Source organism: Palaemon carinicauda, chromosome 5 (genome assembly GCF_036898095.1).
Source record: "Palaemon carinicauda isolate YSFRI2023 chromosome 5, ASM3689809v2, whole genome shotgun sequence".
Taxonomy (NCBI): Eukaryota; Metazoa; Arthropoda; class Malacostraca; order Decapoda; family Palaemonidae; genus Palaemon; species Palaemon carinicauda.
The window spans coordinates 104112653-104139442 of NC_090729.1; the positions used below are offsets into that span (position 1 = coordinate 104112653).

A 26790-nucleotide genomic window follows, 5' to 3' on the forward strand; every position below is an offset into this window, starting at 1 on the left:
ATACGCCTCACCTTTGATGCCTCCTTTAGTTTTAGGCTCCTTCGAGCTTTCGACACTAGGATCAGGTGATTTTCCAATTGCAGAGGGCTGTCCTTCGATCCTTATTGCCTCCTTGTCGGACCATCATTTTTGTCAATTCTGCCTCCGAACTGTTCTAGGATATATAGTTGAGAGTGATACCTATGCCTTGACGGAGTAATCCTGTAAGTGCATTTCGGTATTGGTACCTCTCTCTTTGAGGCTTCCTACCAAGGCATTGGTAATTCTTTGGTACACTTCCATCAGGACGACATGGCTCGAGCCCAAAAAACTGATTTTGACGTAGGAAAAATCTATTTTTGGGTGAGATAGCCATGTCGTCCTGATAGCCCACCCAGTACGTTGTCCCTCCCAGATGCCTCATCGGATGCCTCTTCTCATGGTAGTTGCGCTGCTGTGTGGAATGAGTTTATCAGAGATGAGTTGTACTATGAAGGGAGAGGATATGTAATGGCCTCTCACCTATCCTCCCCCTTAGATCCCTAGACTGGGTTAAGAATGTTTGGGGTGCAGATATCTATGGTTATCTACGGATGGCTTGGCAAGGAAAAAATGGGGTGGGTCCGTACCAAACAACCGGGAAGGGTTTCACCGGGCGTCACAGGCCTCTTCCCAGAAATAGATTTTTCCTTCTTCAAAATCCCTTTTCTGGGGCGGCCTGTGACGGCCGGTGAAAATGTACCAGAGAATGCCTTCCAAGCCCAATACAATAATAACATAATAAGGAGAAAACAAACACCATGTAAGCCAATAATATAATACTGTAAGTAAACATGAAATTACAAACTAGCCAAAGACATAGGGGACGTAAGGCTAAAATAATATGAAGACAAGGAATCACCTGAGTGTCCAGTCGCAAAAGGTATCAATCTTACATGTCTAAGCATATCTAAACATTAAAGGAATGATAATTACAATAAGTTAAATCATAGGAATTAAACATGGTAAATAACTTAGGGCTAACGAACCACCCAGGAGAGTGGCGACGTGGTGTGAGAGGTGGGTAGGAGGGAGGAGAGAAGAGATGGAATAAAGAAATAATCAGAGTTTAATGGGGAGAGATAAGACTCCCCGCTGCAACCGTAGGGTATTTAAGGGCCTGTAAGTTCTTTAGATAGTGGCGTTTGAAAACCATAGCAGATTTCCAACCCGTATATTTTTTTAAGGTCATCAAAGTCCATGTTCTGGAAGTAATTGATGGAGGTAGCTATTGACCGTATATCATGAGCATGGGGAAATGATTCTGGGTTAGCATGTTTAATGAAGTAGAGGATTTGTTGTCTGATACCTTGAATGGTCATAGTACCCCCTTGTTCCCTGATAAATAAGGGGCCAGACGAGCGGGTGGGAGATCTAGCTAAAAAGGTCCTGAGAGTAGTGACAGGACACAGCGAAGGATCCTGGGGAAGAGAGATAATCTTCCAAGGGGACCACCTATTTTGCGGGTCCTCATTTTTAGCTAGGAAAGCTCTGTCTGGAGAAAGCAGTACTTCGCCTGTAGGGAGGAAATCTATGTTTTCCGGGTTACGTGAGAGACTGCTAGTTCTGAGATTCTAGAACCTGAGGCCATAGCTGTTAGAAATAGTCTTCCTAAGCAAAGTGATATAAGAGCAGGTCTCATTGTCCGTGTCTGACGCAAGTTTGAGGACATTGTTCAGAGACCAAGAGACTTTTTGTGGCCGATCCAAAGGCCGAAGCCTAGCACACGCTTTTGGAATAGATGAGAAATAGGAATCCGCCAGGTTAATGTTAAACCCAACAAGGAAGATCATCTTCAAAGCTGACTTGATGGTGGTTATAGTGCTAGCTGCCAGCCCCTTGTCAAAAAGGAACCTAAAAAACTAGATGGCTAAATTCGGAGTCATACGAGTATGGTCTGAATTCTTTAGGAAATCTGCTAATTTCTTAACAGCCGAATCATATTGACGAATTGTCGAGTCCCTTTTGTCTGCTTCGATGAAGAGAATGTTTTCCGGGTCAATGTTTGCGTCTTTATGAGCTGCAAACTTCATGAAGTCCACAAAGTTAGGGTTTTGGCTATCCTTGAGGAATCTGACACAGTCTGTGTTTGGATTACTTGGGTCAGTTTCGGGAATGGAATCCGGAAGGGTCGGAGTTTCAACTCGAGGAGGAGAGGAAACCAACTGCTCTTAGGCCAGTGAGGTGCTACTAAGGCCACTGCCCCCCGGAAGGAGCATAGTTTGTGCAATACTTACATTAGAAGATTCACTGGTGGAAATAGGTAAATCTTTCTCCAATGGTTCCAATCCAGGGTTAATGCGTCTATGGCATAAGCCTGAGGGTCCATGTTTGGTGTCACATAACACGGAAGTTTGTGATTCATCTGAGTTGCGAATAGATCTACCTGGAGGCCCGGAACCAGCCTGAGTATCCACCGGAATGAAATTATGTCCAGAGACCATTCTGATTCCAGTGGTTTCGTCCTGGATAGTGAATCCGCTATCACATTCTGGACTCCCGCTAGGTGGGTTGCTGACAGGAACCAGTTCTTTTCTGTTGCCAAGGTGAAGATAGTGACCAGGATCTGATTCAGGTTGAGCGACTTGGATCCTCCTCTGTTGATGCAGTGTACTACGCTGTGCTGTCTGACACTACTCTGATGTGGGTCGACCTCGGAGGAGAGTCTCCTCAGGGTCAAGAACACTGCCATGGCTTCGAGAACATTGATATGGAAGTGTTTCATGGCGGGTGACCAAGAGCCCTGAAACATCTGATGTTCGTAGTAACCCCCCCATCCACTCAGAGACGCGTCTGTATGAATTGTCACTTGTGGGGGTGGAAATTGAAGAGGAACCGATTTGGAGAGGTTCTTCGGTTCGGACCATGGCTGTAGTCTCATTTTCAAGACAGAGGGGATCTTCGAGACCTTGTCTCTTAAAGGTACTGTGGCTCTCTTTCTCCAAACTCGATTGATGTCTTTGAGTTTGGCTTTCAATAGTCGATCTGTTACTGAAGCGAATTGAAGAAGGCCGAGGATTCTTTCTAAGGCTCTTCTGGACACCTGTTTGTGTTTGAGAAAATTCTTGATCTTGGAAGCTACTTCTCTTACCTTTTTGGGAGGTAGAGACAGCTTGTGCTGTGCAAGGTCCCACTGTATGCCTAACCATTCGAAGTGGTCTGATGGTAGTAGGCGGGATTTTCGGAGATTGACCCGAAATCCCAGGTTGGCGAGAAAACGAAGTACTTTCTTCGTAGCTCTGTTGCATTCTAGGGCCGACCGAGCCCAAATGAGCCAATCGTCCAGATAAGCAATGATCTGAATCCCTTGGTTCCTGAGTTGTTCTAACACTGTCTCTCCCAGTTTCGTGAATATCCTGGGTGCAATGTTGAGGCCGAAGGGCATGACTTTGAACGCAAAGGCTTTCCTGCCAAGACGGAACCCTAGGTAAGGAGAGAAGTTTCGAGCTATTGGTACGTGATAATAGGCGTCGGTAAGATCGATAGAAGTGGTGACGGCCCCATGGGGAAGTAAGGTCCGTACCTGAGAGATGGTCAACATCCGGAACCTGTCCCAGAGGATGTAAGAATTTAGCTTTGACAAGTCCAGGACCATTCTCAATGCCGACGAGCCTTTCTTCGGAACTGTGAACAGGCGGCCTTGGAACTTCAGCGATCGAACCCGTTTGATTGCTTTTTTCTTTAGTAACACGGTGGTGTACTCTCTCAGAATGGTAGTGGGTTTCTGGAAGAAGGCCACTGGTGGAGGAGGAGAACCTTGTGACCATTTCCACCCCAAGCCTTTGGAGACTATGCTGTGAGCCCACGGACTGAGGGTCCAATGGTCTCGAAAGTGGTAAAGTCTCCCCCTTACCGGGACTATATCATTGCGAGGGAGTGAATCTAGGTCCCTTCCCTCCTCGAGAACCCCTTGTCCTAGGTCCGCCTCGTTGACGGAACTGTCCTCTAGCCCTGTAGCTACCTCTCTGGTGTCCACGAAAGGGACCTGAGGGTTCGTAGCTAGGGTTGTATGCGGGTGAGGGCATCCAAACGGGGTTGGGTTGGGTACCTGGGGGAGCAGTGAGGTAGACCACCTGTTGAGGGTGCTTCGGTTGTAGAGTCGACGAAGCAGCGGGAGACTGTGAAGACGAGTGGGTAACCGACGATTGATGGTAGTAACCTCGGCTCGTCTTGTAAGGGGCAAACCTCTGTTTCTTCCTGAAGAAGGTTTGCTTCTGAACTTCAACCCTCCTTTTGGCAGTGAGGCCCCACCTCGCTTGCAAATTTTGGTTTGCTCTCGCAGCGTCTTGTAGAACCTTGTTCACCTCCTCCTGAGGAAAAAGGTTCTTACCCCAGCAGGGGGAAGCTATCAGTCTGTTCGGTTCATGCCTGATCGAGGCCTCAGATAGAACGTGTTTCCTGCAACTAACCCGAGCCAAACAAAACTTGTGTAATTTTGGAAGGACAGAGACAGGTTCTTTGTGAATACCCGGAACAAGGTCTCAGTCGGATAAAGCGAGGCTAGAGACTCCACTAAGGTAATGGAGTGGAGAGACCTAGCTAACCTATTCCGTGCCTCAAACTCAGTCTTGAGAAGATTTTCCGGTAATTTGGGAAGCTTCTCGGAAAACAGATTAGAGGCGCAGTCTGGGTCTAACTTCCCTACTGTGAAAGTAGAGGGGGCATCATCCCAGATAGTAACGGTACTCGGGATGAGCATGGAGGTGGGGTCCGTCTCTTTAAGAGCCGGCATGGCAGAACCTTCTTTGATAACTTGAAAAGTAAGGCCTGCCACTTTATCTGTAATAAGCAAGGTAATAACTGGAGAAGCTGTAAATATGGTGTAGGCTCCTTTGTGTGGGGTGAGCTTGAAATTAGTGCACCCCCAGTCCGACAACATCCTGGCCCAGAGAGCTTGGGCCTGCTCTTTAGGAAATATTACCGTTTCCTTCGGTACCTTGTCTAACCTAACCAAGGCATGTTCTTTCAATCGGATGAAGCCGTTGAATGGGAATTCTAGTCCCGGAGGGTAAAATTCTAGGTCCTCTAGAGGGCGGGTGCCTATGCCCTCCAGAGTTATGGCACCATCTATATATGGAGCATGTAAGGCAAACCTCCAAGGGTTGTTTTTATCGAAGGGGGGTAACTTCGATGCGTCTGGGGCTGAAGGAGGAGGCATCTGAGTTCCGGAACGGATCAGACTCGCCACCATATCTTTGAGCTCCATCGTAGCTCCTTGGTCTGTCCTAGAATGTTGTTGTAGATGCTGTTGTATCTGCTCTTTCACGATATCCCTGACCATGGTAGCGGATAAGGCGGGCTCCCGATCCACTGACGAAGCCCTGGACTTAGCGGACTTCGTCTTTTTAGGAGTCACGGTTTTAGGTACAGTAATATGAACATCAGGATCCTTTGAGGGTCCCGGGACCGGTGACACTGATAATAGCAAAGCTGAAGGCTTAAAGGTACGTAGTGGCTTCACCTTGGGTCGTACAGGAACGGAGGGACCTCGAGGAGAAGCCGTAGGTTTATCAAAGCCGTGAAAGGAAGCAGTAGAGGAAGGAGTGTGGGGTGAAAGGGGGTCCACCAACTCATCACCACCTACCTGCTCATCCATGGGTTCATCGTCCAGATCTAGAAAGGGCGCGTCCTCCGTCAATAAAACCTCTTCCTCCGTTAGAATGGTTGCTCTAACCGGCTCAATTAACGGGGCCGCTGTCTCCGGTGGAACTGCCGTAGTAGTAGAGCCTGGGAATAGGCAAGCAGATAGGGTGCGCCAGACGGCGTATTCCTCCCAAAACCTGACACCCAAGGACGGAGAGTAGCTCTTGCCTCCCGGAGAGATTCATCATCAGCCTGAAAGAGGAGAGGGGATTAATGATGAAGCAATAATCGATGTAAATATATAAAGACCAATTAATTCCTTGCAAAGGATATTAACAGGAACAAACTAGAACCAACTTACCTCCTCGCTCAGGAGTAGGGATGACAGCTCATAGCAGAGCATGCATGACTCAGGGAACCATACCATTTAGGGGGCTTGTCCCGGTCCCAATGTGCATGGGACCGGCATAGATCATGGCCCATGGGATCAGTAAAGGCAGCGGAGCAGCCCTTGGCAGCGCAGCAGACTTTCTGTAAAAGAAAGAAGACATAAGTCTGGATGTTCCTTGAGATTCTGGTCAGTGACATATGAATCCACAGAAAACAATTAATTTTTAATTGTGTGAGTAAAATATTATCTAACAAATTAATATATCAAGAAAATATATTAATAACCAGTAACCACGTAACATGAAACTATAAACTTCATCGGTATCAAATTGTTAACTCCGGTTCTGATCGTCTGATTGATCTGTTTGTACCGGAGATCCGGTGACAAAGGCCCGTCATCGTGATATCGTGACCGTCAGCGGTACGATAACATTAACCTCAATGCTGAATGTCTGTGTTATCTCCAGTGAAGCCGGAGATTCAATGAAAAAAGGGACCGTAATAATGTAATTGTGATCAATCATGACAAGGTTCGTGTGCGAAAGCCCGCAGCCGAAGTCTGAGTGCCGGATTTCACCGTTGCACTCCAAATATCTGACTAGTTCTCACCCAATGAGTATCCATTATAGCGGAGTATAACTCAAGGCGGAGCTAAGGGTGTCGGCATAAAGCGACCCCAACTAATGACTCATTCACTAACGTAACCTATTAATAGTGCTAGCTATATTAACAGTAACCACATCAATAAAACGTGAATATCATTAAACGTAATATCATCAACTCGGAGAATAAGAGGAGGCAGGAATAACTCGTGATCGTAAAAAACGGAAAACGGGAAATCCACCTCCCTTAATCGAGCTTAATAAAGAAAACGAGAGAAGGGGTAACTCATAACTGTAGAAACAGAAAACGAGCACTCTATGCTCTCGCTCTCAAGGTTACATAATAAAAAACCAACATTACACAATAATAAGATAAGAAAAATAATAAAATAGATTGCTTTTTTCTTAGTAATTGTAATAACCAAGAACGAAGAATAACGACAACGTAACAAATAAACAAAGATATAGTCTAAAACGAGCACCTTCCTGAGGCGTGTCCAAAACTATAACAAAGACTAAATCGCTATTCTTCGTAGGTCCAAATTGGACTTGCTAGCAAATAAATACCATAGTAAAAACTAAAAATAAATAATGATAATAAAATTGGTCATAAAACGTAAGTGATATAACCTAGATGACAGAGTACCAGATGGGCAATATAACTTGAAAAATTACCGAAGCAAACAAAACCCAAAATGGTTGCCGATACCGAGGCAGGCCAATCGCTTCCAAAATAAAATCCACAATACTGGAAAAAGAACAAATGCCCGGTACTGAAATAAACTGTCAAAACAAACTATGGTACTTAACATTGGTAAAGGTGAAGTAGCAACGTCAGTCCTGTTGAATTAACGACAATCACTTGCGAAAAAACACTGAGCAAAACACTATCGACTTGCGGGCAAGTCCAAAACAGAAGGATGTCCTAGAGAGCGCGCGTGGTAGGTGTCGGTGGGGTAGTCCAACTGTGTTCTCTAGGGCCTGTCACGGCCCTCCCCATTGATGAAGGGATTATCTAAATGGAAGACAGCCTGTGAATAGTGGTTTTCACACGCCCTTGTTAAATACACGACACCTACAAGGTGATCGCGCGAGGGTTGTAACCTCTGCATTCCATGCTTTTATCTTTCTCTAGTATATTTGGAAGATTTATATTAGAAAAGTGTAAAGAAGGACCTTTTCACCAGGCATCACAGGCCTCTTCCCAGAAATAGATTTTTCCTTCGTCAAAATCCCTTTATACACGATATCTTTGGATAGTCGTTCCGGGGGTTAGAACCCCGTGATACCTGACGGTAATTCTCTTGTAATATCACTCACAGAAATATTATACAGTAGGAAGCTGCCCGAAGGAACTTCCATCAGGACGACATGGCTATCTCACCCAAAAATAGATTTTTTCTACGTCAAAATCCTTTTAATAGGGATTTCTTTCTTTAATTTTGTAGATGCCATGATCGTCATCTAACGACTGATTATAAATCATTATTGTTTTTCATCAATATCTAATTGTTCAATCTACATAGGATAAAAATAAATCTTACTAGAAAGTTCTAGAAACTGGTTATATCAGAATACAGTGAACCCTCGTTTATCGCGGTAGATAGGTTCCAGACGCGGGCGCGATAGGTGAAAATCCGCGAAGTAGTGACATCATATTTACCTTTTTATTTAACATGTATATTCGGACTTTTAAAACCTTCCCTTGTACGTAGTACTGTTAACAAACCACCCTTTAATGTACAGAACACTTAATGCATGTACTACAGCACCCTAAACTAAAACAGGCACAAATATTAAAGGCGATTTTATATCATGCGTTTCCTAAACACCTAAAAAGCATGATAAAAAATGGCAACCAATGTTTTGTTTACGTTCATCTCTGATCATAATGAAGAAACAAACTCATTTAGTGTACAGTACACATATATGTATAGGTTAGTTTTTGCATCGATTATATTGATTATACAGTACTGTATGTTGATTTGTTTATTACCAATGTTTTAGTTTACGTATTTTTCTTAGGACTTCCAAATGAAATGTTTTTCTTTATGACGCCGCCTGAAACGACGGCGTGTACGCTCAGTAAACAACCACGCTCAGAACAAACAAGGCATTTAACGCGCATGATGATAGTGATAAATAATGATACAGTACATACAGTATTTACAGTAAAAGCATTTACAAAATATGTTACCTTACAAATAAGGGATTTTGACGAAGGAAAAATCTATTTCTGGGGAGAGACCTGTGGCGCCCGGTGAAAAGAGTCCTTCTTATATACCTTTTCTGATAAAACCTTCCAATTATACCAGAGAAAGATAAAAGCATGGAATGCTGAGGTTACAACCCTCGCGCGAGCACCTTTAGGGTGTCGTGTATAAAGCAAAGGCGCGTGAAATCCACTATTCACAGGTTGTCTTCCATTTAGTTAATTCCTTCGTCAAAGGGATGGGCCGATACAAAGGCCCTTGCCAACCACCAGCGCCACACCACCCGCGCCACGACGCGAGCGCCATCTGAACAACATCCTTCTGTATTGGCCATGATGGCTTGGAAAGGAAAGGGTGGGATTGTGTAAAATAAAGGGGAAGGGTTTCACCGGGCGCCACAGGTCTCTCCCCAGAAATAGATTTTTCCTTCGTCAAAATCCCTTTTCTGGGTCGATCTGTGGCGCCGGGTGAAAATGTACCAGAGAATGCCTTCCAAGCCCAACAATAACTAATTTAAAGAGGGGAGAGAAACAACACCATGTAAAGAAAATCATAAATAATTAAGGTAAACAAACATGATAACAGGGAAGCCTCCGAGTATCAGAGGAAACATGCTACAAAACTGACATGGCTAAGAATATCCCAACCCTGTAACAACGGTAATCAATAATAGTTACAAACATAACCTAATATGTAATAAACTTAGGGCTAACGAACCACCAAGGAAGCGGCGTCGTGGTGCGAGTGGCGGGTAGGAGGGAGAAGAAAAGAGATGGATGAAAGGAAGAACAAAAGATCACTGGGGAGAGATACGGCTCCCAGCTGCAACTGTTGGGTATTTAAGAGCCTGTAAGTTCATTAGATAGTGGCGTTTGAAGACCATAGGAGATTCCCAACCCGTGAACTTTATAAGGTCATCAAAGTCCATCTTCTGGGGGAAATGATCCCGGATTGGCTTGTCAAACGAAGTATAGGATCTATAGACTAATACCACGTATGGGAATGGTACCTCCTTGTTCCCTGATAAACAAGGGGCCAGACGATCGGGTAGCAGTCGTGGCTAAAAAGGCCCTGAGAGTGGTGACCGGACATAGAAAAGTATCTTGGAGAAGAGGAATAACTTTCCAAGGGGACCACCTATTTTGGGGGTTAACGGCCGAATCATATTGGCGAATTGTCGAGTCCCTTTTGACTGATTCGAGTAAGAAATCGTTTTCCGGTTCAATGTTCGAGTCTCTACGAGCTGCCAACTTCCTGTAGTCCACAAAGTTAGGGTTTTGGACATCCTTGAGTAATCTGACACAGTGAGTTTGGAATACTCGGGTCAGTTTGAGGAACGGAATCCGGATGGGACGGAGTTTCCACTCGAGGAGGAGAGGAAACCAACTGTTCTTGGGCAGTGAGGTGGTACTAAAACCACTGCGCCCCGGAAGGAGCGCAGTCGGTGTTAAAGTTTTTAGAAGATTCACTGGGAGAGATAGGGAAATCTTCCTCTAATGATTCCAATCCCGGGGTAATGCGTCCATGGCATGAGCCCGAGGGTCCAGGATTGGGGTCACATAACAAGGAAGTTTGTGATTGATCTGAGATGTGAATAGATCTACCTGGATGCCTGGAACGAACCTGAGTATCCACCGGAGTGAAATTCTGACTCCAGGGAACTCGTCCTGGATAGTGAGCCCGTTCTCACATCCTGGCCTCCCGCTAGGTGAGGTGCTGACAGGAACCAGTTCTTTTCTGTTGCCCAGGCGAAGAAAGTGACCAGGATCTGATTCAGGTTGGGTGACATGGATCCTCCCCTGTTTCCGTAGTGTACCTCGTCTGTGCTGTCTGACACTACTCTGATGTGGGTCGACCTCGGAGGAGTCTCTCTCTTCAGGGTCAAGAACTCTGCCATGTCTTCGAGAACATTGATATGGGACTGTTTCATGGCTAGTGACCAAGAACCTGAAACATCTGATGTTCGGAGAAATCCCCCCATCCACTTAGAGACACGGCTGAATGGAATGTCACTTGTGGAGGTGGGAATTGTAGAGGAACCGCTTTGGAGAGGTTCTTCGGTTCGGACCATGGGCGTAGTCTCATTTTCCCGACAGAGGGGATCTTCGAGACCTTGTCTTCTTATAGGTACTGTAGCTCTCTTTCTCCAAAATCGATTGATGTCTTGAGTTTGGCTTTTATTAGGAGATCTGTTACTGAAGTGAATTGGGAAAGGCCGAGGATACTTTCTAGGCTCTTTGGACACCTGTTTGTGCTTGAGAAATTCTTGATCTTGGAACCTATTCCTCTTACTTTTGGAAGGGAGAGACAACGTGTGCTTCGAAAGGTCCCACTGAATGGCTAACCATTCTAAGTGGCCTGATGGTCGCAGGCGAGACTTATGGAGATTGACCCGAAATCACAGGTTGTCGAGCGATCGAAGAAATTCCTTCGTAGCTCTGTTACCTTCTATGGCCGGCCGGGCCCAAATGAGCCAACCGGCCAGATAAGCAATGATCTGTATCTCTTGGTTCCTGAGTTGTTCTAACACTGCCTCTCCCAGTTTCGTGAATATCCTGGGATCAATGTTGAGGCCGAAGGGCATGTCTTGAACACAAAGGCTTCCCTGCTTAGGTGGAAACCCAGATAAGAAGAGAAGTTTCGAGCTATAGGCGCAAGCTAATAGCGGTCGGTAAGATCGACAGAGGTGGTGACGGTCCCACGGGGAAGTAAGGTCCATACCTAAGAGATAGTCGTTTGATTGCTTTTTCTTGAGTAACCCTGTGGTGTACTCTTTCAGGACGGGAGTGTATTTCTGGGAGAAGGTCACTGGCGGAGGAGGAGGACCTTGAGGCCATTTTCATCTCAAACCGTTAGAGACTATGCTATGATCCCACAGACCGAGTCCAATGGTCACGAAAGTGGTAAAGTCTTCCCTCTACCAGGACCACCGCGTTGTGAGGGAGTGAATCTAGGTCCTTCCCTTCTCCGAGCCCCCTTTTTCCTAGGTCCGCCTTGATGTCGGGACTGTCTTCTACTCCTGTAGCTTCCTCTCTGGTGTCCATGAAAGGAGCCTGAGGGTTCGGATCTAGGGCTGCATGCAGGCAAAACATCCCAACGGAGTTGGACTGTGTACCTGGGGAATCAGTGAGGTAGACCACCTGATGATGGGGGGTCAGATACAAAATCGTCGAACCAGAGGAAGGTTGTGATGACGAGTGGGAAACCGACTATCAATTCCTGTCTGATAGAGGTCTCAGACAGAATGTACTTCCCACAACTGACCCGATCAGACCAACAAACGTGTAGGTCGAACTGGAAGGGCAGAGCCTGGAATTATCGTACCCCCCAGGCTGACAACATCCTGGTCCAGACAGATCGGGCCTGCCCTTTAGGAAATAATACCGTTACCTTCGGTACCTTGTCTAAGCTAACCAAGGCAATCTCTTTCAATCGAACGAATCCGTTGAATGGGAAATCTAGTACCTGGGAGTAAAATCTAGGTCCCCCAGAGGGAGGACGTCTATGCCCTCCAGATTTATGGTACCACCTATATCCGAGTTCCTGAACGGCACTGACTCACCACCCTACCTTAGAGCTCGTCATAGCCCCTTGGATTTCCTTAGAATGTGTTGCTTTTAGCCGTCACAGTCTATGCAGGGTAACATGAACATTAGGATCCTTTAATGGTCCTAGGTCGGTGACGTAGGTAATTGCAAAGCTGAAGGCTCAAAACTCATCCCCACATACCTGCCCGTCCATGGGGTCGTTGTCCAACCTTAGAGAGGACACTCCGAGGAGATAGGGACCTCTAGATGGAGCATTCCTTCCCAACTTCGATACCCAAGGGTGGAGAGCCTCTCTTTGCAGGCCAGAGAGAATCATCATCATCCTGATGGGAACCATGCAGGCGAACCTTCTGTAACACAAAGGGGACATAAGTCTGGATGTTCCTTGAACTTTGGTTAGCGATCCTATTCACAGGCTGGGATCAGCTGTATACTCTTAAAAAGCCATTTTAAAGACAAGTTATTTAATGTATTATCTTCTGGGGTATAGTGCGACACTTGAATTCATGAAATGTGACACTGTTGGCGCATTCGCCACTGGGTGGAAATTTATTTCTATATGAACACTATGTTGTATGGATATTTATCCATATCTAGACATAGTTAGAATTGACTATGCATAAATATAGGCATAATTAATGTATTTCTATTTGAGCCCTATGTTGTATGGATATTTAGCCATATTTAGACAGTTAGGATTGAATATGCATAAATATAGGCATAATTAATTTAATTCTATTTGAACACGATGTTGTATGGATATTTATCCATATTTATACATAGTTAGAATTAAATACATGCATAAATATAGGCATAATTAATTTAATTCTATTTGAACACGATGTTGTATGGATATTTATCCATATTTATACATAGTTAGAATTAAATACATGCATAAATATAGGCATAATTAATTTAATTCTATTTGAACACGATGTTGTATGGATATTTATCCATATTTATACATAGTTAGAATTAAATACATGCATAAATATAGGCATAGTTACGTTCATAAATAATATTTTTTTTTTTTTTTTTTTTTTTTTTTTTTTTTTTTTTTTTTTTTTTTTTTCAGGCAAAACAAAAGATTGGCCACCCGTGGTCTGAGTGATCTCCGACTGTACCGGATCTCCGGTAACCATCCCCGGTACAAACAAAGGTCCGTCATAGTGACAACGTGAACCAGAGGAAATCTAATATTAACCTCAATGCTGATCGCCTGTACGATATCCGGTTAAGCCGGAGATTCGATGAAAAAGAAACCGTAATAATGAAACTGTGAAATCCTCATCGGTATCACATTGTTAACTCCGGTTCTGGACGTCTGCTTGATCTCTGTTTGTATGGGAGATCCGGTAGCAAAGGCTAGTCCCCGTGATTTTGATTGATTGATTGATTGATTGATTGTTTTACGTACGTAAATGTAAATTTTAAACAAAAAAAAATATGATAGGTTACAACATGTAGACTTTTAAAACCTTCCCTTTAACTTAATGCATACAGTACGTACATTACTATACTATAAAACAGGCACAAATACAGTTTTAGAATGTACAGTAAGAATATTAAAGTAAAAAATAAAGATTGTTACTGTACTCACCACGAAAGAAGTTGAAGAAAAACTTGAATGGTGATGGCGATGAATTTGCTGCACAGTAGAAATGATGATGATGAAGCTGATGATGTGTTCTACTGTGCAGCCAATGATAGTATTTTACGTCTCTTCAGACGGAGGTGTCTTTTCCTGGGACACCTCTTCAACTTCTTCCTGGGAAACTTCAATTTCTTCCGAAGGCATACTAGCAGGAGGAACTGGCTCTTTTTTGCGAGGCTGGAAGAACATTGTGATCGGAAGTTGTTGCCGCTGCTTCTTTTTTCGATCCAAGAGCATTTTGTAGGGAGTCATTATGTCATCAACCTTGTTGCAGAATTGCATCGAGCGAATCATATCCTCGTCCCACTCTTGCAACATTTCTTTCAACTCCTTCGCGTGGTTGCAGGCCTTGGCAAGCCGTTCTAATGTTAAGCCCGTTTCTTCGACATTTTCTTGGGTCTCTTCCTGGGTATCACTCTCTTCCTCACTTGCCGATTTCGTCAGGTCTTCGAGGTCTGCGTCAGTTAGGGGCTGGGAATGGCAGTCCAACAACTCGTCGACGTCTTCAGTCGTCATGTCGCCAAACCCGTCACCTCCAATTATGGCAGCCAACTGCACAGATTTGCGTATTGCAGAGTGTTGGATTTCCGACGGAGTAAATCCCTTGTCGTCGTAAACAATATCGGGCCACAACTTCTTCCAGCTCGCATTCACGGTTGCAGGTTTCATCTCTTGAAGTGCCTTCTGAATATTCTGCAGGCACGTGGCTATGGTGTACTGCCGCCAGTACGCCTTCAAGTTAAAATCTTCATCCTCGTCATCTTGGGCAGCATGCACACGCAACGAGGTCCGCCAAGGTATTCTTCGTGTAGAGGGCCTTGAACGCCCTGATAACCCCCTGGTCCATCGGTTGAATTAATGACGTGGTGTTGGGTGGCAGGAACTCAACCTGAATGCCCTCATGCGACAGGTCAGTTGCGTGTCCACCAGCGTTATCCATAAGGAGAAGGATCTTGAATGGCAAGCCCTTCTCTAAGAGATATTTGCTGACTTGTGGGATAAAACACTGATGGAACCAGTTGGAGGTCAGCATCTTCGTAATCCATGCTTTTTGATTATGCATCCAGTACACGGGAAGGAGATTCTTATTTTTATTTTTCAAAGCGCGAGGATTTTTCGACTTATAAATAAGCCCCGGCTTTAACAAAAATCCAACAGCATTGCCACACATCACGAGGGTAACGCGATCCTTGAATGCTTTAAAGCCAGAGGCTTTGGCTTCCTCTTTAAACAGGAAAGTTCGCGACGGCATTCTCTTCCAAAACAAGCCAGTCTCATCCATATCAAAGACTTGTTCCGGCTTGTATCCACCTTCGGCGATAATATTCTTGAACGTCTGGTTCACGTAAGTGTAAGCAGCGGCAGTGTCAGCGGAAGCAGACTCCCCATGCAGGGAAACGCTTTTCAGGGCGAAGCGTTTCTGAAACTTCGCGAACCATCCTTTGCTTGCGGAAAAACGTTTCTGATGCTGGGAATCAGTGGATGTCCCTGGTTGAGGATCATCTGCATCATCATCATCTTCAGCATGGTTGCCGTCGTCGTCTTTAGGTTCCTTTGCAGCAAAATTCTCATATAAACTCAAAGCCTTTGTTTGGATGGTGTTCGTATCCAAGGCTATGTTCTTCTTCCGGCAGTCGGCAATCCACACAGCTAAAGCACCTTCCATGCGTACGATCGTTTTATTACGCGTTGTAACGACTCGCTTCGCTGATCTGCTAAAGGTGATTGCAGCCGTCTTTCTAATGTTCGCCTCGTCCTTTTTGATATAGCGAACGGTGGATTCGTTGATGCCAAAATGGCGGCCGGCGGCCGCGTAACTTCTACCATCTTTTAACATGTCGAGAAGCGTAACCTTCTCAGCTATCGTCATCATCCTTCGGTGGCGTTTAGGCTCACTACCAGCCTTAAGAGAAGCAGAATGCTTGGGAGCCATTACAGTAGGATTTACAGAACTGTAACAAAAAGTTCAACTTAAAAAGGTCGCACACAGCACAGATTAAACTTCACAAACTTAAGAACGTCTACTCAGCGATACGCGGTAACAGAGAGTGAACGATCCAGCCCCGCGAGAACTTTGATGCTGCGGGTAGGAGATGCGGGCAAAACACCAATCACAGGCTAGATAACAAAACTTGAGTTCTGATTCGTCATCTGTCAGCGCTTGAACCAATCACAACCCGTCTTACAGTACTATGATGCGTTGGTTACCTACTCATAGAAGATGCCCCGCGCATACTGAACGTACGTAGATTAAGTACAATACCGTAATAATAATAAATAATGATAATAATACTGTACAGTAATAATAATAATAATAATGATAATAATAATAACAATAATAATTTTATTAACAACAAGAACAATAATAATAATAATAACAATAATAATAATACAGCTTTACGTACAGTGGAACCTCTACATACGAATTTAATCCGTTCCAGAACCAACTTCGGATGTAGAAAATGTTCGGATGTCGAAACGAATTTTCCCATAAGAATACATGGTAATTCATTTAATTCGTTCCTCAGCCTAAAAACCCATAATAAATCCTTAACAAATGGCTACACATAATTACGCATAACAATAACATAACTGCATAATATGAAAGAAGCATGTAAAAAAGATAAATATTAAGAAACAATGAATAAAAAATGTGTTTTATTGCCACTTTACCTTAGAGACAGGCCAACGCAGGTGTAGGATTTGCTACCCAGGAGGAGACGGACGATCGGCGAGAAGGTAGACATGGTGTTAACATGTTCTTTAAATAAATACTCTCTCTCTCTCTCTCTCTCTCTCTCTCTCTCTCTCTCTCTCTCTCTCTCTCTCTCTCTCTCTCTCTCTCTTGTTCTTCTTCACTGTTAGTGTTAGAGACGTCTATTAATTTTTTTTCTGAGAGAGAGAGAGAGAGAGAGAGAGAGAGAGAGAGAGAGAGAGAGAGAGAGAGAGAGAGAGAGATTAAACAAAAATGAGATTAAACAAAAATGTGTTGTGTACATATGATTTTTACCAGTGTTAACGAGTTGAAAGACAGTTAAATGTAACTAAAAAAACAATATCAGCGAATCTGAAATCCTTTATTAACTAAAACAAATATTGATACAAACACACTCGTGTGCGTATTCGCAAACACACACACACACGCACAAGGAGACACGATCGGTGAGGAGGTAGAGATGGTGACTGGGATACCATACCGTAACTTACACTACGGAAATTTTAATCTAACTAAGCTTATTTTTTTTTTTTTTATTTCTATATTTCATATTTTTCACATTTTTTTCTTTTGATTTTTTATTTTCATCACTTTCAGTGACGAGTTACGGTATGTTATCGCAGTCACCATCTCTACCTCCTCCCTGACCGTCTCTCTTACTGCGTAGCAAAATTCTTGCACCTGTGTGTGTGTTTGTGCATATGCACACGAGTGTGTTTGAATCAATATTTGTTTTAGTTAATAAAGGAATTCAGATTAGCTGTTATTACTTTCTTAATTTCATTTAATTGTTTTTCAACTCGTTGACGCAGTTAAAAATCATATGTACTCTAAACACATTTTTGTTTAATCTCTCTCTCTCTCTCTCTCTCTCTCTCTCTCTCTCTCTCTCTCTCTCTCTCTCTCTCTCTCTCTCTCTCTCTCTCGGAAAAAAAATAATAGATGTAGACGTATCTAACACTACAACAGCGAAGAAGAACGAGAGAGAGAGAGAGAGAGAGAGAGAGAGAGAGAGAGATTTTATCTAAAGAACATGTTAATGCTATGTTTAGAGAGAAACAGAAAAAGAGAGAAGTCTTATTTAAAAGAGCTTGTTAACGCTATCTTGGTTTTCTTTGCTTCACTTTTTTCTTTCTTTCTATTCATCACGCTGGCCCTTCTCACAAATGATCGTTGCCAACAATCTCTTTGTCCTTTATCCCTATCAATAAAAGGCGTTCTATCTCTTCCAGGGTATTGCTACGATGTCTTGTAATAATGGTGATCCATTTCGATGGTTATTTGCTTTAATGGCTGCCTTTAGCTTGATGATCCTCGAGATCATAGGCCTATTCCGGCCATATTGTTTAGCCATACAGTATCACTCACATGCACACTGCTCTCATGTTTTTCTATAATTTCTTGCTTCAATTCTAATGAAAGAATTGCCTTCTTCCTGTACTGAAACTTAGCTTCTTAGGCACCATGATTATAGGTAAAATCACAAAGGAAATGTGAGAAAAGGAAGAAAATAAGCACTGTTAATAACAGACCAAACAGAGGACAACCACATGATACACACAAGAACAGAGAACTGAGCACTCGACACTCAATGGCGTAATGTTTACTTCGTGTGTCGAAATAAAATTCGGGTGTAGAGTCAAAAATTTGCTCGAATTTTACTTCGGATGTTGGAAAATTCGGATGTAGATACGTTCGGATGTAGAGGTTCCACTGTACGCTATTTTACGCCTCTCTCTCTCTCTCTCTCTCTCTCTCTCTCTCTCTCTCTCTCTCTCTCTCTCTCTCTCTCTCTCTCTCTCTCGTACGCTTATTCGAAATTTGATTTTTGCAACAAAGAATATTATTGGATGCAGTACTGTACTACGTACGTATACATACAAAAGATTCATGGAAAAGAAGCACATCCATTACAGTACACACCATTCTAATATGGTATGACTGCATCTGATTTGCGTTTCATGTTCGATTTAATTTTACTACGTACTGTATACAGTACTGAATTATCGTATGATCACATTCTCTTTTCGTGTTTTATTTCTTTCTGTGCTGAATTATATATCATATGTAATGCAATGAACAATCAGTAAGAGCAGATATTACTAATTACAGTATTAATGGAATTACAGGTAACAAAATATCGTATTTGGGGGTCTTCAGATTTCGCGGTATTTTCGAATTTTCCGGAAAATCCGCGATATGTATATATATATGGGTTATGGAAAAACCCCGCGAAGTGGTGAATCCGCGATTGTCGAACCGCGAAGTAGCGAGGGTTCACTGTATGTATCATTGCTCTCATGACTATCATGTGTTTAACAATTAAAGGACAGACTGCTTAGCCCAATAAAATGATTGGTACTGGGCAGAAGACACGTTCATAATGGAGTGAAGTATCCTAATGAACAGTATTAGATAATTTAGTTAATTTTGTAAATGTTTGTCACGGGATACCTCAAGAATTGTAAATAAACATATCAATTAAGTAATTTCAGACGTACACACACCTTTATGCATCGTTTGATACAAATCAAAATGCCAATTATGTTAGTGATCTACTGATACAGTCATTGAAGCAGCCAAATATGAGTTAGTAATTTCTTAGTAATACTAAGCCTAAAGTAAGGAACGGTATGGAATTTTACCAATTTTTCCATACCAGAATCGTACAGCACTGTACTTTGGCAAGATTACTGTACCGTACTTTGGCAAGATTACTGTACCGTACTTTGGCAAGATTACTGTACCGTACTTTGACAAGATTACCGTATCCTAATTCCGTACAATACTTTTAGACTTAAGTATCAATTGTACTGCACTGTATTCCATAGCGCACCATACCGTAATGCCAGCCTTGGGGGCAATTGATACTTGTATTCATCTCGGGGTTATAGCCAAGACTTTAAATCCGGCTGGAGCAGTTCCCATAGTCACGTCCTTCCAAATGGAGAGTTTCCATTCTGTAACAGATGACCGTGACCAGTTGTTACTCTGCCTTGTGAGGGCAAGGAGGAAATGCTTGGAAAGAACCTCCAGAACCTGCCATCAAATCAGCAGGCTCTTGGTAAGCATGGTGAGGACCAGATGAAGATTATGAAGAACTCTATATCTTCCGAGATTAGACAGGAAATTGAGAGCCTTGCATCCAGGCTCTCATCTTCCAGTGGTCATCCCTGTGTTCATGAAGCTAGGAGTGTCAGCACATTCCAGGCGTTGAAAAAGAATTTCTCTGTGACTCAGTTGTTACTAACAGGCGTGTTGAAACAACAAACAGTGGCGACCACCCACTTCTTACAAGACATGACCCACATGAACTAGAATATATTTACCTTAGACGCTGTGTAGGCTGCACAAAACTTGGTAAATAAACACCTCAGTTCCAAAGGTAATTTAGTATAGAATCTCTAGAATTGGAATTTTTCGAAAAGTTTTATTTCGAAATCAAAATCATGGTTTTGAAATGTTGAAAGTAGAAAAAAAAAGTCTCTATCTTTTTTGGTGTAAATGAAAATGTTTGTGCCTACTGTCAGTATCACAAATGACATTGCACGATATTTGACAGCCGCACCTAGTATATATTGTGTAACCAGATCTAAGGGAAAGATCTTTCATGCGGTTAGAAGGCCGCATTTATACATGAAAGGAGTAGAACAAGAATACTCATATCCTATCGGAAACTGTCACCCTAAGTGTATGTGACTGAAGATTGATGAAGTCACATTTTATTACGAAATTCGTTATCTAGTTAACTTTTTATTTAAAAACCTTTTTTAAAACTTTTGGGATATTCTGGTCGACTTGGTTTTAGATTTTAATTCCAAACACTTCTTGGCTCCCTTGTAGGACAAGTAGCAGTTGATTGAGGGCATGTGTTACCAGCGAGTAAGAATAGAATGAAGGTTGGAGGGATTGGCCATTTCCTATTTCATTTTCCTATCTCTTTGGGGTCAGCATTTGAGAAATTCTGCAAGCTGACCTCTTCTAATACAAGCGAGTACAATGCTCTTTGTGCAACCTAATATAGTTATGTATATTTTTTATGTCCCCGTCCTTCATGCAAGGTGGAGGCGGGCAATTTTAAGGTTAAGTGAGGCATTTAAATCCAAGTTTACGCTTACCTGGTCAAGTTGCAGTGCTAAATTGTACTTTAGCACCAATTGCCCAGGCCGTTATCCTTTACTGGTCATGAGTTGGCATGGTTCCCTCTAAACAGCTCGTATGTAGCACCGAGGGGCACTCCGGGACAGTGTTCCCCCAGTAGGGTTAGGGACTTACCACCCACCATAAGGTGAGTCACCTGTGTAAAGAGCGTGAGGTCTGTATCTAGTGCCGTAACAAATGACAAATTCGAAATCATTTGTTTTTCCTAACTATACAAACCTAAAGATCTTTACACATACTGGTCCCTCCATCACCTACCCCAGAAGCCCTGCCGCAATTGCAAAACGACGGCTTACTTGTGCTGGTCTAAGCAGGGGGTTGGGTAACTCCCGCTACCTCCCTCCCGATAACTGGCTGAGAGTGGTTACACCTCTCAAAGCTTACACGGCTGGTTTCAGGTATTATCAAAATAATACTCCTATGTAAAGAGCTTCACGTTTTTATAGTTAGGAAAAATTTTAATTATTTCAAATTTGTCATTTTAAGTATTTTTCCTTTGAGATAATCATTACCTTTTTATTTTCTGATATTTTTTTTAGGCACCTCATCTTAAAGAATTTAAGAGTGCTGTAAGTGAGATGAAAGCAGGCATTAGACTTCTACAAGAGAGAGTTGAGGTAAGTACAAAATTTTGATTAAACCTTTTGAAGAATTCACAAATTATTTGTTGTGGTTTTAGGAGGTTTCATGTATTTAATGAATGATAGCTTGAATTTTGTATATGCTTTTCAAATTATATATTAGTTACCTTAAAATTTATTTAGCTGTCAAGGATTGAGTTTGGAATTTATTTCAGTATAATTTCCTGCGCATTTTTGGGGGGGTCATCAATACCTACACAAACACTCCCCTTGGTCTTTAGTTTAATGGAGCAATTCATTTGAACATCTTTTAATAAATTTGCTAAACTTTTGACCAAAATGTTGGGTCTATGAAGCAAAAGCCAAATACTAGTTACTATCAGTGAGAGAACTGAAAAGTAGCCACTGGTTGTATTATGAACACCAAAAAGACCATAGACAATGACAGTTGTAAGAGTTATTGCTTGAGAGGAATAGTGATAAAAACTTATATTTCATTGAAAGATCTGAATATCAATTGTCAAAATGTTGTATGCACATGTGAAAGTAATCATCAGTTTCTTAGTTTACAGTTCGTTTCTCACAAGAACCTTAGAGCGTGTGATTCTTTTATTAATGTTTCAAATGCTGTTTAAATTTCATGTGTAGCTTGTCATGAAATTATTTTGTCATATTAGTGCTGCTTTTGACCTTGTTAATGGAGGGTAAATTACTGAATTTTCACTGAATATCTATATTTTTTCTGAGGTGAGTACCGATATCTCTTGATCTATTTTACTCCATCCTTCATAATAATTTATTAAAAGTTAACTGAAGCACTGAATTACTCACCACAGGGTTCCAATGCCTGGTAATAACCCTAAATCCAAAATACTATTCCATTCTTATTTAGGGCTTTTACTTTCAAACTTGAACAATGGTAGTCAGTGAATCATATCTTGTTGTTCTATTAAGTTCTTAACTAGTATATTTTGAAAATTGGTTATCATTTGGCACCTTTATTCTAGTGCTGCTTCTGACCGCGTATTTTCAAATTTAAAACTTGGTAGTTGTTGGGTCAGCTTAGAATCAGTATTGAATTTTCAATTCATAGATTGAAAAGAGTAGTCATTGATGGGAATGATAATCAGTACATGAATGTAATATATGGTGTTCTTCAGAATTGCGCACTTAGTGTACACATATGTAAGCAGATTAAGGACAGTGGCGCCTTAACATCAAGATCTTTGCATTAAGAGTGTGTCTTTAACTGTGCACAACTTATTATGATTTTAAGTGGGACTCCTGATTTCAAATTTACTTTTGAGAAACAAATCCAGTCAGTTTCTTCTTCAGTTACACCTTAATTGGTATATTGAGAAAGTTCATCCTCTTAATGAGAGAACACTTTAACTTAGTCATTTTGCTTCAACACACAATATCATTTCCTAGTTGAAGGCCTGTGATGGGCAAGAGGGCCCTCGAATTGAGGAATAATCTTTTCACTTTCACTCAAAATTTCTCATACTTTTTCCTTTGCTTATGTCTTCAGTAGTACAGCGGCATAGCAAAAAAATGCATAAGAATTGTGCATTTGGTGATGGAAGCACCAAACATGGAGGAATGATAGAATATTATATTGGGAACATTTTCAGATATGGAACCACTTTTGTAGTAACCCCAAAGTGGCCGCCATATTGTATTTCAAAATGGCGGCTTACAAATCTTTAATTACAGATAATTCTGGTTATATACCAGCTAGAGACTTGGTTTTAGTGTCTAGATATACATATTTGAGGTCAAGGAATTGAATGGTTCTAGTTAGAAGTTGATTTGGTGACGCCATATTGGATTTCAAGATGGTAGGCTGAAAAAAAGAGAAATTTGTGACTGATATATTTGGTTATGTGCCTGCTATATACTTGATTCTGGTGTCTAGATGTACAAATGTGAAGCCAAGGAATTAAATAGTTGTAATGAAGCATGTTTTAATTCACATTATCAACTGATAATCAAGTGATAATCCCATCATAATTATGTACATTTATATGCATGTAATTATACACACGACAAGCAAGAGAACTTGCGTATCAATCAATTCAATAACACGTAAGTTCTGCACAGTTCCAAATCAGTCTGAGCAATCACCATCACAGCCACATAGTGCTGTGCATTTCAGAGCTGCTTTCTTACACTTGCATCTCCCACTGCAACCTTTTTTGCACCCACAAGAGATCAGTTCATAGCAGGATTTGGCAGCTTCTGGTAGTGTTGTCCACAAAGGATCAAACTGTCCGTCATTTTCCACCTACCCCCAGTCACATGGTGATGGTAGAGTGCAGCGTGGGACAAGAGACTGCCCTCAACAATATCCACCCTGGTACGTTGCCCTCTTCACATGCTGTTTAGGGCTGCCTGTGTTGGAGGTATTGCTTCAATAGATCGTGCTTTCTTTGCAAAGAGTTTCTTCCTTGCCAGATTCACCTCTGAGCATGTACATGTTCGGTCATACAGGAGTACTATGTATCTCTCCAGGGTTGCCAATGTGTCCTCAGAAATTTCACTTGGTGCAGATGCCAAGGTCAGAAATGCATTTGTCACTTCTGGGAAAATGTCCCATACTGCCCATGCAGTTATCTTGCCACGACCTGCAAAGCTCGAGACTGTATCACACCCTGTGATTGCATGGAAGACTGGCAGTACCTTGGATTTTTCTGGCCCCAGTGAAGCAGCCAGCTTGTGTGCTGCTATGTAGCGGAAGCTCTTGCCAGTACCAATTGCTAGCCATAGTTCATCGACTGCCTCATGTAGCTCCTGGGCCATCCACACAGCAAGAACCACCACATCTGTGTCCACGGTACGGATGAGTATTCTGCGGTGTCCAGATTTAACAGCATCTGCTGCATGAACCATTATGCGCGTGTCCGCTTCCTCGTGATTGCATGGGGCCAAAGCTGCTGTGTCTTCAAAGGGTGGTACAGCAATTACCTGTTGATATAAGCATAAAAATGTCATATATTTGGTGAAGGCGGTCAACTGATCATTAAAAAAATCTATATGAAATTAACATTAATTTTTATATTACAGATCCATGACAATGTGGGTACATGTATTGACATATGATATAAACGGGGATTCAGATTACCTGTTCACCGTCAGAAGCAATCAGCTGTTTCTCTGGCACATTGATGGACTCTATGACCTGCTTAGACAGGAAGCGGAAGAGTTCTTCCTTGTTCTCGTCGACATGGAGGAATGTGTGCCAGTTCCCTGCTAACAGGTCAGTGCCAGTAACACGTCTGCAGATTCCCTTGCCTCTGTTAACCCTTGCAGTTGCCTTCAAGATGCCTGAGTTTGCATAGCGGTCCCACACTAGATCCAGACGAGAATGATTTTGAAGCTGTGACAGAATGTATGGAACGAATACGTCTGTGGCATAGTCAAGAAATGTTTTGCTGTGGCCAGGGTTCAGCATTTGAACCACTTCATCCCCATCGAGGATCACAGAAGAGACTTGTGGTGGGTGAGACGTTGGTTCAACAAGCTGTTCCAAAGGCCTCAGCAAGTCAGATTTGGAACCAAAGCGGATCCATCCATTTTGTGATAGTGCAGGCGGGTGTGCACTGTTCTCATGTTTGAAGAACTGCTCGAGATCGCCATCTCTGGTTTGGCATGCGATGTATAGTCTGGAGAAAAAGCTCTGAATCACTCCTTGCAGAGGCGAGTTGTTGCTTGCTCTTATTGGCACTTTTCACCTTGATGGATGCAAAGAATGGAAGTTTGTTGCGTTTGATGACGACATTGAGTGGTTTGGATCTGTCTGCCAGACGTTCCTTCACAAATAAATGGAACTGATCTCGCCCCATCTGCACAGCTATACGCACACTCTCTACTGCAGCTGGGCCCAGGATCTCCTGTGTGTCTACAGTAGGACCAGCAAATCTGTGCTTTCTTCTTCAAAGGGGTTGCCCATCTCCTCGATGACTGCTGTCAGTGCACGGACATCTTGGACAAATTTCTTCTGTACACTGTTGGTTTGTTCATGGTGGTGGGTGTGCTCTCCTCTTTGGTGCAGTTGTTGTGAGGTCTCAAATTCTGTGATGACCCGAGCAACTTCAGGGCCAGCCACCATCCACCGTCAAAGGGCACTTGGATTTTCAGTGAGACCCACTGCCCCGCCATCACCTTTGACCATGGCATTGTTTTGCTCATGTGCCTGGTCTAAGGCAATGGTGGAAAAAGCATGCCTGGTCTTCTTGGATGTGAAGTGGCCCATATGGAACTTGGCAGCAACATCTGGATGTTTCTCTGCAAGGCAAACCATGTCCCTGATGTGCACTGGAAACCAGCGAGCATAGTGGACATGATCCAATGTAGCTAGCTCTGGTAGGGTGTCCATGTACAGTGTGAAGTTCAACTCTCTAAGTGAACGTATGAAGAGGAGTATAGAGAGCTCCAGGTGAAGTACAGTGGCCCAGTACTGAAACTGGGGACATGCTACTGCTCTCATGTCACACCATGCCTCAAACTGCAATAGTTCCTCATCTCTTGCTGTCGCTTTTTCTTTGTATCTAGTATATGCATGGTGCTTAAGTATGTGCAGGGCAGCAGCAGAGTTACCTGGTGGGCGCGTCTTGTACGGCTGACATGAGCTGCATGCAGGAAGGAGTCTGCTGTGCCTGTTGTTGCTATCTCTGCCTGAACCAATGCCTCTGTCCAACCACTGTCTTGCAGCCAGTTTCCTGCTGTCTTCCAAGCTGCCATCTCTGTGTGTGTAGAGCACCTAGCATTACTACAAATAGATCTTCACCAAATGTGTCTGGCCAGTTCCATTGCACCTCCTTGGCGATTGCATACAGTGGTTGGTCCAGTGTGATGACGGATATCTGTCCAGGATTTAGCTCATTGACCGCTGCTTTCACTACATCCATGGCATGACGGATCATTGCCACTGAGTGGGCTTGGTCATGGAAGAGGGGTAGCAAGGCAGTGGTTGTGACAGTGATATTAGTATGCTGGGCTGCTTGTTCTCTGCATGATGTGCAGCCCACAAAATGTTTCCTGGATTCTGCGTATCGCCACTGTCACATGCATCCTTCAAAGCCTGGAGCCACTTCTTCTCTTTATCAAGCTCAGCTTGTGCAGGATTCCTCTGCAGTGACGTTTGGGTTCCAGCTGGTTCATGGTTTTTTTGGGCAGGTGAAGTAACTGGCTGTACATCTGTATAATACCGTGGAAGGTCACCCACAGCCTTGACATTGGAGATACCCCCGATGATGACAATACCTCGGTCTGTGCCTTGATTGTTAGTCTGGATGTTGTATTAATGAAATACCAGTTCCATG

The 26790-nt window shown here is 42.9% G+C and overlaps 1 protein-coding gene across 1 annotated transcript in view; it reads left to right on the forward strand.

The window, feature by feature from the left end:
* LOC137641382 (RING finger protein 17-like) overlaps nt 1-26790 on the forward strand; it is a 1982860-nt gene that overhangs the window by 376374 nt on the left and 1579696 nt on the right. The window contains exon 8 of the mRNA XM_068373901.1: nt 21425-21502. Within this exon, the coding sequence (XP_068230002.1) occupies nt 21425-21502 (78 nt within the window). The remainder of the gene's footprint in view (nt 1-21424; nt 21503-26790) is intronic.